Here is a 12843-nt window from a genome sequence, read left to right as displayed (position 1 = left end):
ATTGCACAAAGGTACTTCTAGACGAACCTCCCTTTCTCTCCCTCTTTCTCTCTGGTAGTTGCTAGCAAAAATTATTACACAATATTTCAATTATCTACATTTATATAATATAGACAAGTGTATGTGTGTGTATGTGTATGTGTGAATGAGTGTATGTATTGGATACAGGCACGATATAATTAATTACAAATAAATGTATACGATCCAAAGTCCTTCTTATATCACAATAGTAATGGACGCGGCGTTTTATCTATGCGCGATCCGAGCTACGGATTTTGTTTTCACTCGTAAGAGCAGCTCATCGGACTTCATGTCCGCGGGCACCTTTTCTCGCGGAAAATGGGAGAGCAAAAAAGAATTGTATATAAGAGAATTCGAATGAAACAATATATAACTAATGTTCATTGGCTCAGCCAATATCGCAAATCAAAATCCTTCGATTAAAATCATTAAATCTTCACAAATATCACAACAAATTCTCGCACCTCCGCAACGATCTTTTTGCAAAGGCGGTCTTCTTCTTCTGCAGATTCTTCCGGGAGTGCCAACTTCGCTGTATCCGGAAGCGCTGACTGCGATCAATCTCGTACAAACGACGAGATCCAATCAAGGGGATTATCAATCGGTCTTATGACCATACAGGGAAGACCTAAGGCTAAGTCTCCTCCTTTGTTTTCGTTTCATTATTAGCCTTGGCGAGTTTAGCGAGAGTATCCTCCTTAACATTGGCTAAAACGGTCAGAGAATCTTTCACGGCATGATAAATAATATTCTTGATTTGAAGTTTATCCTCATGATTCGTATGGGTATCGGATAGTGCACGGAATTCCTGGGTCAGATGGAAGCAATGCGACACATTCTCCGGCGACACAAAGTCCTCGGCCACCTTTATACAATTTTGGAGATTACGGACCTGATGTGGCGCGCCAGCTGGCACAAATACTGCATCGCCTAGACATTGGACGATAGCGTACCTGCAATAAGATATTAAACATTATTTTAATAAAATTATTACAATCGATGTTTCTCTTGCAACAAATTCTTTGGAGAATTATTTAAAAGCACATACTTCGTACATAAAAAATAACACTTACCCTTCAACACCATATTCTCGATACAATCGCTCCCGCAATGGCCCATCTAAATAACAACTTTGATCATGTATAGGATCGTGATGAGGTTCCAAACGAGCTCCGCGTTCTAAGGCAACGGCATTCAGAAGATCTCGAATTTTGTCTGCGTCACGCGCTGCGTAAATGTGCCACAGAGCACCAGGCACATTCTCCTTCTCTTCGCGAGCACGTCGACGCGTCAGAATATCACAGCCTGCTTCGTCTATCGCTCTCAACGCCTCTGTCCTAGCTGTAAATGTTTCGATCATTAATTTTCAAAGACTCGATTATTACTTCGACAAGAATATTAACGACGTGGATGCTTGATTATGCGTAAAGATCAGATATGAATACGTACCTTTGAGACTTTCTTCGTCATTAACATCCTTTGGCATTCCTACGTATACCATAACGTTCACGGCGTCCGAGATATCAAGATGAAGATTAGTCGTGCCTTTGTTGGAATGAAGAGCGGAACCGTAAGCATTATACATCTTTGGACCCAGATCCGGTCTCACGAAGCAATTAGGTAGACGACTCGCCAAATTTAGCCTGCCATTTCTATGCGTGTACTCGGACAATGGAAGAACCTTCATCAGATCCGTGAATCTCGATGGTAATAATTCGGCGAAATCATCACCAGGTGGCCAATCCTTCAATTTCAATAGCATAGGATTTCCTCGCTCGTCCTTAAGCCGCTTAGAATAGTACTCAAATCCTTCCCAGAACTTGCGCATTGGTTGATTCGGCACTAGATTGCCGGTCATACAGTTAACAAGATCGTTCTTCTCATCTCCGAAATCGCGGGCGAATGAATCAGGATGCCAGAGCTTCATGTCCAACGCCTTGGCGACGTCCGACACAATTACCGGTTGTCCTCGCTTCCACTGATCCTGAAATATTCTGTAGTTGTTTGGATTATTCGGGTCGCTTAACCTCAGCAACTTGCCGTCGCAGAGCCAAGAGTGTGGCACGTCTGGATAAAGACTCCGACTCTCTGTACCCGTCATAATTCTGATTGGTAACGGCTCACGACCACGTTGTGTCCATTTGTAACGTCGTACGAAGTGTTTCAATTCCCGTGGCTTTTCATCATCGAGACCACTGTCCTTTTCCTTTTTCACACTGTGTTCGATCACACTGGATATTACTTCATCAAGTGTATCCATTTTCGACTTTTTGCCAGATTTGGCGACGTTATTCTGCGGGGTGTTATTCACACCACTCGAATTGTTCGTAGGTGAATTCGATCTGGATCCGCCGCTCCCGTTTGACTTGTGCGATGGCCTTATGAGCAATTCCCGCAATGTCGAGTAATTACCTTCGCGATCATCATCCGAGTCCGAGTCTGAGCCACTATCGTTTTTGTCCTGATTCTGTAGTGCTACATCGGCCAACCAGTTCAGCGGTGAGTTTTTGTCCTCGCCGTTAGTTTTGCTCTCTGATGCACCGTTAGATTCATTTATCTTCTTCTCTTCTTTTATTTCCTGTTTCACATTTCCATTGAGAACGGGCACAGAATCACCTTTGATCAGATTTCGAAGGATCTCGTTTGGTTGCGTCGGAGTTACGAGGGAGCAAGCACAATGTTGCGGAATTCCCCATTCTGCACGACATTCGTGTAGACGTTGGCCCAGTCGCAGAAGACTGTCGCCGGCGATGATTTGCGTAAGCATGAGTCGTTCCGGTTCGTGCACTTGCCTATTCGTGCATAGAAGCCACGAAAAGTCGTCCCTGTCTTTTCCACTCTCGCCCCAGATTTTGACTGTTCCATTTTTACGTCCCTAAATATTAATACATTTCTATCAATAAATCTCCTTTAAAAGAGAAAGAAATTATAACTATTATATTAATGTCAGTATTAAAAAGCTCGATAAATTATTGTACAATATCATATGATATCAATTGAATTAATTGTCATCATATATTCCTGCCTTCATATATTTAAAATATATTTAAAAAAAATATATATATATATTTCACGCAACTTACCTTATAACAATCAATGCACACGACAAAGCCACATTTGCCACAGGCCCAATGGACATTGAACAAGGTAGTCTCGCACACGTCGCACATTTCTCGAACACCCAGGATCACTCGTTTCCACGCTACTGTTCCGTCTACAACCCCCGAACTCGCTGTCAAAAGGTAATCATAATCGATGCGCAAAGCGTTAAAACATGCGAACAAAAGAAATTACGCAAACCACCATGCAGCCTGATTTGAAGTTATAGTTTTGCAAAATGGCATATTAAATTATTATATATAAAAAAAATCAATGTAAATGATGTAAAAAATCAGATGTACTGAAAATAATTTAATAATGATGATGAGATTAATTTTAATAAATGTTATTACATGCTTTACATATTTGCTTTAATGATGTATTTTAATTATATGTACGACATGTATGAGTTGATTGATACAAAAATTGGGATCAGTTCTGAAAAATATTGTAAAAACAAAATGTTACCTTCAGCCATATGTTCTTGGAGGGCATTCTTCTCTTGATGTAAAAGATCACAGAATTGATCGCCAACTTGCCAAAGTAGCCGATGAGCCGTTTCTAAGTCTAGGTCCTCTCGATCTCCTTTGTCCTTCTCGTTCTTCTCGGATTTGTCATTCTTTCCTGTTGTCTTTTGGTTATCTCCTCCTGGTAACCATAATCGAAGATCATCCTGTAACATTGTAATGATAGTTCTCCTTTGAGAGCATGCATCTCGAATTAAAACTGCAATATCCGTATCACACTAACAACTAGCGATTAAGTTTCTTAAAAGAACTGCTAGCAAACATCTTTTCAATTAATCAAAAAATTCAAATATGAATGTAGATGCAATCACCAATCGATAATATGATACAGGCATAAGACTGACTATTCATCTTATTTTAATTCGTTTTATAGTAATTTAATTACAATGTGTAAGTGTTGACCATGTTGCTCTTCGTAATTTACCTCGGACGCGTCTTTATGTGGGTCACTGAATCCTGCTATGGCCAATTGTCCGTTTTTGGTATAACGCAGTCTGCGAAATGCGTAGAATCTGCAGAAGATATTCTGAGAGTTCTTGGAGCGCTGGTTTGGCGTCCATCGGCATTCACGGCACTTGGCCAATTTCGTAGCCACCTCGAAACAGGCGCCGTCCTGCAGCCAGCTTTCACCGGATTTTTTCAGTTGCGATATCGTCGGTTTACGAAAGGACTGTCCACCACTTCCGCCAGGACCGTTGTTACCGCCGCTCGTACTGTCATCCCTGCGTTCCTTCTTCTGACGGGGTTGTTGGTCCTCGCCTCCCATGTCATTGTTTTTCGTACTCTTTGGTCTTCTACCACGTTTCCTAGGTTCCTTGTTATTTCCTGCATATCAACAAATCATGCATCTCGCTTCGTTAGAAAGTCTGTTATCCTAATTTTTATGCACAATTTTATTATTAGTCATTCAGTGTTAAAAAGCTCGTGGTAATATCATAATATTATCAATTATTTTATATTGTCATCATGTATATATAAAAATATAATGTATGTGCATCCGAGTGTAATGATATAATCAGAGAACAGGGTAAGTGCGTGAGATCGAATTAATGAAATTTGAAAGAAAGTAAGTGAACTCGAAAAAAGCATCAAAGATCCAAATATTTCTAAAAAAAAATCTTTTCTCGGCCAGAAATGAAATTCCGTAAATTAAGTGCAAGCAATTCAATTTGCTTGTCAATCACTCTTGATTCTCTCGAGTTCTCTAGAGACAGGAATAATTGTATGATCATGGAACACGGATCACTTACCCTGCAAGTGAATAGTTAGTTCACCTGACGGGAAGTCCATTTACAAGAAGCTACGTCAACTAACCGTTTCCCGAGGAATTGTTGGAATTGGCCGTGGTGTGTCGAACCCTCGATGCAGGCTGAATAGAGCTCAACTGTTCGCTAGTGTCGCTGGAGCCTGCTTCGCTCTCATTGCTGGACTCGCTGCCCGCACCGCCGCCTTGCTTGTCCTCTTTCCGCCTCCGCTGATCTTCCGCGGCCGTTTGTTGCCTCCGTGCGGCGCCCTTCTTTCGTTTTACCTACCACAGGGCATAGATTATTAAGTAGTCAGGAAGTTCATGCTCTTGCCGCATCTACTAGCCGAAGCTACTAAACTGGCCACACTACTGCTTCAGCGCTACCATTTGGCACATCAAGTTTAAAGATCTATGTAAACCTAAGCAAAAATTAAAATTACATCACGCATAATATCTAACCAGCTCTATATCACAAATATAATTGCATTCACACAACCTCTCACTCGTTATGAATCTATTTATTCATAGTTGCCTTCAATTTTATTCTTTAATGTTTATAAACTTTTAAAGTGTTTTTAAATTAAACAACAAATAAAAGTGTAATTTTAAATCTTTTCATTTAAATTCTCCTTTTTCCGAGATAGAGCACTGTGAACAATGTTTCTTTTCAACGTGAGGAGTCTCTGCTTAGTTCAACACAATTATTCTTTTTGAAGCATAATTTAATAGTCTGTTAAAAAATCACAAATCTACTGTAAATGCAACGAGTTGATTGTGGAATCTCCGATAAAAGCGAAATTGTCAGCGTCCCGATCACCTTGCGCGAATAGAGGTTAGGTCACGATCGCGGCAAAAATTCTCAGTAACGGCGATATTTACCCCTCTGCAATATTTGTTCATGACGTGTATTCTGTCACTCGCGATCGATGTGCAGACACTCGTTGCGAAAATTCTGCCTGATGATTGGTCAATCAATTGTTTATAGGCGTACGTGACAAAACACTTGTTACTCGCGCAACGTCCATTACCCGTGATCACCCATGATTCATACACGCCTTACGTAGGAAAATGGCGCTCTTTGCGCGGCATTTAAACTCACTTTACAGAGCAGATTCTACAATAGGGTCGTCCGACCAATCACAGCTCGAATGTGAAGAGAATAAGCGGTTGACTGGTCTATTTCTAACATGGCTTACGACCTTATTGTAGAATTGGTCTAATGGACAAAAGTCCGTTAAGAAAGGCAGAGATTCGTATTCTTTGTAACTCTAAACTAGTATTATATTTAAAATTATTCATATATTTGGTCAGTGAACTCGAGAATATACTAGAACGCTTACCACAGCTAAAAACAGATGACTTGACAAAGAGTTTAATGCTCGTTTTTATAATAATTTAACTTTAATTTTGATTCAATTACTTAATCTTTTTTTAGTTCTAGGCATTGGAAAAAGATTATTTAATAAATTGAATCGAAATTAAATATAATCTTATAAATACAGAAAATATTGTTCTAGAAAATATTGCTAAAAAAAATAATTATGTAATTTACTTTTAAATAACCTTATATAATAAGCAAATTTTAATTTAATTATCTTAAATCTTAATTAAAAAATTAAACTTACTAGGATTTTTTCGAAATATTTTTTGAATAAATTTAATTGTTGTAATGAATTTATACAAATGTGTATGCGGATTTATAAATTTTTCAAAACAAGTACTTATTTAAAACAAGTAATTATTATTAGTATGTATTTTTTGTGCATACATTGTAAAAGGGTAAAAGGGAATTGTATTCTTCTTTCGTTTCTTTAAAAAACTATATTAATACTTTTTAAACTTCCACAGATACTTTCTAGAAGCTATGAGTTTCGCAAGTTATCTCCATGATATCCATTCTTAGAACGCCAACTGCAACGTTCACGAAACGTTGGCGTTCTAAGAATGCATATATAGATGCGGAGATAATCCGCGAGACGTACGTTTTCGATGATTCGAAACTCATGTTATGAATTCGATTATTACACACTACATTGAATCAACTCATATTAAAAAGTTTTATTTAAATATTTAAATGTATTTTAATTGTAATGTAATTTATATATAATATAATCAACTTTGACAATATTCTGTCAAATAGCAACAAAATTGTTATTAAGTAATTAATTGTTTAAAATTTAAAATATTTATATACCTTTACGTTTAATTTTGTTAATTTCATGCATCTCTCTCTCTTTCATTTTAACTTATCGAGCAAAATTATCCTCTTTTCCCATGTTATAAGCGTTCTAGTTCCATAATTCTATAATTCCGTTTGGAAACAAAAGTTTCTTTAAAAATTAAGTGGTTTTTGCCTTAGGAAAGGCAATACAGAAAAGTAGAAAAATGTAATTAAAATCTTCGAGATGTAGGAATAAAAAACTCAATATATATAATACACGATTTTTGACGAACACAATTCGGCGGGCACTAACAAAAATTCTGAACGGCACAAAACTCGGACCGAAACCGATATCCTTCCATCTCGACCGATCTCTCAAGACTGATTTGGCAAAGGCAAGAAAGCTCTAGTCCAGGCAGCAACAAAAAACAGGTCAGTTTCGATTTTGAAATATCCTAGTTTTGTTCTTTTTGTCTGCATAGGTCATCGGTTCTCTTTTTCTTTTCAATGTGAAAAGAAAAAGAGAAAAAAAAAATATAGTCGGAAGCATTCCAACTGTCTTTTCTGAGGCGGCCTACGATGGAATTTGCTTTCATGCCTTGGTCCAGGGATTGCCAGGTTAATGAAATATCAACCCCTCGCCAATCGTAACGAATTGATAAAAAAAAAAAGGAAGTTCACCAATTTATTCACTACTAGTAGTCAAAATCTACAGTGCACGTAACGTATACTATAGATTTTCAATACTGGTCGTAAATACAAAAGAGGGAACATTACAAATTTTTGCGACCAATTTTCGGACAATCTAAAAATTGTTGATGCCTATTAAAATTTTGAGCTCCTCCAAATTTTGTCTTACTTTGGAGCATATCTTTTCAGTGCTTCATAAACACGCACGTGTATAGTGCAAGAAATTTAGCTAAAAGTACAGAATTCCTATTTTTGAAAAGAAATGTATACGAAATTCTAGAAAAATACTATATAATGTATACTATAGTATTTTCCTAGATTTCCGTTTCTTTTCAAAAATAGAGATCTAAGACTACTGTTTCGTCAGAAATAAAAGCGTACGATTTAAATATTATATACAATTCAAAATAGATATACAAAATAGAATATTTTAAAGAATGATTATTCAGCGTTTCAATTTTTTAAATTAAATTTATTAATTAATATATAATCTAATAGAAAGGTACACTATAATATAATCTTTAATATTATTTATTAATAATTAATATATAACGCGATGTTCCAAAGGAAGTACCGTTTTATTTTAAACAAATCTTTCTCTTCGAAAGTCGCGTGAATATATTAATTAATAATAAATAATATTAAAAAATTGTTATAGTATATTCCTATTAGATAATACATCAATTAATAATAATAATGTTAAAAATTTTATCTTTAAAATAAAAATGTTCAGTATGTCCGGTTTAAATATAACATTTTAATATGAAAAGAAGTATGAGTACTCGAGCTCGGTTTTTTCTTCATAACACAAAATGATCAACATTTTTTTTTGCAAATATTCTCGATGATAAAGAGTTTTTCCTTCTACGATAGTTGCAAGTTAAGAACACTACGGCATAGCAAACAAAACTACTGCATATTCATGCTTCTATAACTTCTACAGGTTTTTTTACGAAATTTATTACCTGAAGTTACGATACAAAATAACAAATTTTATCAATTCTAATGACTGTATATATATATATATATATATATATATATAAATGACTGTATACATATATATATATATATATATATATATGATTAAGCACGTCATTAATGTTAAAGTTTTTACTAAACTTAATGCTCATAATTTATGGAAATAATCATTTATAAATACTGACTATAAGATAAAAAAATATGATATCAAAACATTAAAAAATGTTTGTATGTAAAATACAGTCTACAATTTTAAGAAAATATAAATCAATAATTAATATTTTGCTATAAGAGTCGTTAAGTAATATATCATTAAAGACCATAATTTTAAATTCACACTTTGCAAAACCAACAAATATTTAATTATACATATAATACTGCAGATATTTCTAAGACATTAAGAATTTCAATTGAAAATAAAATCTAATAATTACTGGATTTAATGATTAGTCTTCATTCCTCTTGTTATTATTACAAAATAATATTTTTATACAATTTATACAATTTATACAATTTATCATAAAGTCATCATATTATTCAACAAGGAAAAGTTAAAGGTTATTGGGCACAAGCGAGTAACTAAACTACCAGCACAGCATACGCACTCCAAATTCAAATAATGACTTCTAGCGATAAACAGGAGCTACTGTAAACGATCTGTATAAATAGATACCTTGGGTGGCTTCCGTTTAGGCGGCGACTTCCTCTCCGGGTCGCTGCTAGACGAGTCCTCTTGTGGAGTCTTGCTGGTATCAGTGGCATGACCGTTCAGCGACTCTTTGTTCGCCGGTTTTCGGCCACTCCTGCCAGTAACTTTGCTCTTGTTGATGCTGTTTACTGCCATGCTACCGATATTGTGAATCGAATTAACCGCACTAGGCAAACAAGTAGTCGGCGCATTTTCGCGGTTCTTACTATTCGAGGACGTTGTCTCACGAGAGATGTTGAGAGGTAACGTAATGCTGCCGGCCATACTGATAGTGTTCTCGGTGCCGTCTTCGCATCTCGAGTGTCTTTGCAACCACGCCTTTTTCAATTTATGTACTGGATAGTTGGTGCTGCTAGGAGGTCTCGGTGCCGGACTGTTACATTTTTCACTGTCCGTGTTGCTGGGGTTTGTCTTGGCGGGCGTGCCGGGCGCACTGGGCGCTGGGCTGGGTGCTGTGGACGGTGCCGGGCTAGGAATGGGCGCCGGACTTGGTGCCGCGCTCACTGACGTTGGATTTAGCGAGCATACGCTGCCGGTGCTAGCGGGTCGTACGGAACCGTCACCGCTGGCATTACCCGGAGCCGGACTTACCGCTGTCACTGTGCGCTGCTCTTGCGTTACCTGATTGTTTGGCTGCGCTAGCAATGCTGCAGTGTTGACAACTGTAGTGATAGACGTAGCGGCTGAAGCGATAAGCGGACTGGGCTCGCTCACCCTGGATAGAACAGGGGGACCAACAGATTGTAAGGATAATGGTTGTGGTTCCTCGGTCCTTCGCTTCTTACAAACTTCCAACGACACCGGCTGGCCGCTGGTATTGTCGCATAACAATGGCGTAGGTGCTTTCCTCTTCGGTGAGCCCGACCTCTCGACACCGAGATCGAGCGGTTGCGTCTGGAAGGCCGTGGTGATCTGGGGCTGCGCGTGCTGCAACGTTTGAACGGGTTGCTGATGTGGGCTGGTATTGAGATGCGCGGAATGAGCGATCGGCCTTGAGAGCGGCGCCGAGGCAGCCGTAGGCGGCGAGCCATGCAACGTCGGTGGCGGCAGTTTCGCGCCCGGCAATGAGCCAGGGAAGCGACTGTCGTAGACGGACCGGCTGTGCGCAGGTGGCGGCAACGGTGGCGGCGGCGCCCCGTGATGATGAGGCACTTGCTGGTAAGGCGAGCTGCCGGCCTTCGAGGTCAGCGGTATCGGCGCGGCGACAGGCGTTTCGGAGGCACGGCAGACCGGCGTGCCGGCTATAATGCCGCAATTAGTAATACCGCAGTTAGGCTTGCCGTACATGTGCGGCGGCGCCGGACTGCTGACTTTTGGCTTGGAGCCGGCCGGCGGCGGCGCGGCGTAATGCGACGACGTCGTCGACGAGGCCGTGGGCGGATGCGGATGCGGATACGGATACGTAGATTTGGCCGCGCCGTACGGCAGACCTGCAGATTCCGGCCTGCTGAGATAGCGCGGTTCAGGTGGCGATGGATGCGGCGGCGCCGGTGGCTGGTGCGGATGCTGTGGTGGGGCGTGCGGGGATTGACGGGGATTGTGCGAGTGCAGACGCGGCTCGGGCTGCGCCGGCGGCGGTGGCGGCGGATGACCGTGCGGACTCGGCAGTTGCGTCGTCGTCGTCGGCGCTCCGCCACCGCCACCGCTCCCGCCGCCTCCGCCGCCTCGATGATGACTCGCGGACGTCGCGATGCTCTTCGCCTGCAGACCGTCCAGATGCGCGGGATGCAGGTGATGTGGGCTCTGCGTTGGACTTCTGTATTCGTACGCTGACGACTTGTGCTGCGGCGCCACCGACTGGACGTTCATGTAAGGCATTATCTTCGGGCTGGACGAGTGTTGTTGCGGTGCCGGTGTTTTCGGTAGCTCCCTGCCCTCGTTTTTCACAATCACCGAACTCTTGTAATCCGGCAGTAAGGATGGCGGGTTTTGTAGTACCTCTCTGCCATGATGGTCCCTCTCGAGGCCGCCGGCCAATCCGCTCTTGTTCGATAGCGACTTGTGCGGTCCTATCTCGTTCTTTAACTTGAGATCATGCAGATATGACGTGCAAGATGGCTGTGGCTGATACGTCGACGAATAGTTGAACAAGTTCACGTTCGGCTCAGCTTTCGGTAACGAGCTGTGCGAAACCACCGACGGTTTCTCATGCAGGCCGGCAACCTGCAACGATGACTTTGACGTCCGTGAGTGCGCCGGTGGTGGCGGGTACTCTACTTTTCCGGATACGTTCAAAGGTCGAACCTAAAACATCGTGATACGTTTTATAAAATGATCCATCGCTGCAAATTACATAATGCTCAACATAATTTTCTATTTCTAATAAAATAATTAATAAAGGTATTGAGATACGTAATATATAAAAATTGGAATTTCTTATATTTCTCGCATTTAACAAAATTCCACACGAAAGGAATAATTTTACTCAAGTAAAAATTTAGCTAGATACAGATCCAAAAGTAATTTTATCGAAGCATCAAAATAATTATGTAGGAAACTCGAGCATGATGAGCAATTCTAAAAAATCGTGACATTCTAACAACTACTTTGAGTGTCCTACATAATTATTTTAATGGTTTAACAAAATTATTTATATCTAACTAAATTTTTATTTCGGCAAAATTGTTCCTTTGTGTGAGGGTCCAACAAATATTTTTCAGATGTAGGAGTTGACCCAAACTTCCCCTCACTCATTTAAAGGCCATTTAAAGAGGAAATCGCGCGGAATTACGTAGTACATGTACCTGTTGAGCCGACGGTGCCGCGGCGGCCGCCGCGTAATAGGCCCTTTGCTGCGCGGCGTGATCCCTGGCTTCGGCCTGCCGTTGATGCCTTTCAGCCACCGCCAGGTGTTCTCGTTGCTCCCGCTCGCGGAAGTCCCGCTCCCGCTCGCGTTCCCGCGCCTCCCGTTCCTCACGTTGCTGCTGCTGCGCGACGGCGGGATGCGCGGCGGCGGCGGTGGCTGTGGCGGATCCGCCCGGTGGACCGCTGGGATGACCGTGGTGGCTGGCGGGAGGATGAGCCGTCAACGCCCCGTGCGTCCTCGGCGGCGGTACCTGCATGAAAGCGCTCCATCCAGCCATCGAGGCCGACTGCATGTTCCTCTGCGGGACATAAGATACCTACTTCAATCAATACTGCCAATCATTTTCGTCGCTTATCGCTTAACGATTCATCGGAGATACGATTTGCGACGAACGTTTTTTCTTCATATCTCGCATTTTATCTTAATGATACAGTCTACAAGATTACTTTCCGAAAATTTGAAAGGCATTACACAAATCTTGATCGAAAAAAAAATGATAATATTATTCTTCGACTATCAACGATGCTCTTATTAATCCTTTTTTTTTTGATAAATTTAATAATATCAACTGTTAGAGAATTTAAAGCGCGGATTAAGGGATCACGA

General features: G+C 40.6%; 1 protein-coding gene across 1 annotated transcript in view; it reads right to left on the bottom strand.

Moving 5' to 3' along the window:
* Positions 1–655: 655 nt before the first annotated feature.
* The window catches only part of LOC105618554 (microtubule-associated protein futsch), a 168106-nt gene continuing 155918 nt past the window's right edge, over positions 656–12843 (bottom strand). The window contains 9 exon segments of the mRNA XM_012200089.1: positions 656–974; positions 1095–1353; positions 1471–2896; positions 3105–3253; positions 3589–3793; positions 4072–4472; positions 4962–5175; positions 9396–11675; positions 12176–12556. Of these exon segments, the coding sequence (XP_012055479.1) occupies positions 656–974; positions 1095–1353; positions 1471–2896; positions 3105–3253; positions 3589–3793; positions 4072–4472; positions 4962–5175; positions 9396–11675; positions 12176–12556 (5634 nt within the window).

Source organism: Atta cephalotes (assembly GCF_000143395.1).
Source record: "Atta cephalotes unplaced genomic scaffold scaffold00001, whole genome shotgun sequence".
Taxonomy (NCBI): Eukaryota; Metazoa; Arthropoda; class Insecta; order Hymenoptera; family Formicidae; genus Atta; species Atta cephalotes.
Note: the sequence above shows the minus strand (reverse complement) of the source record. Positions and strands in the feature narration are given on the sequence as shown.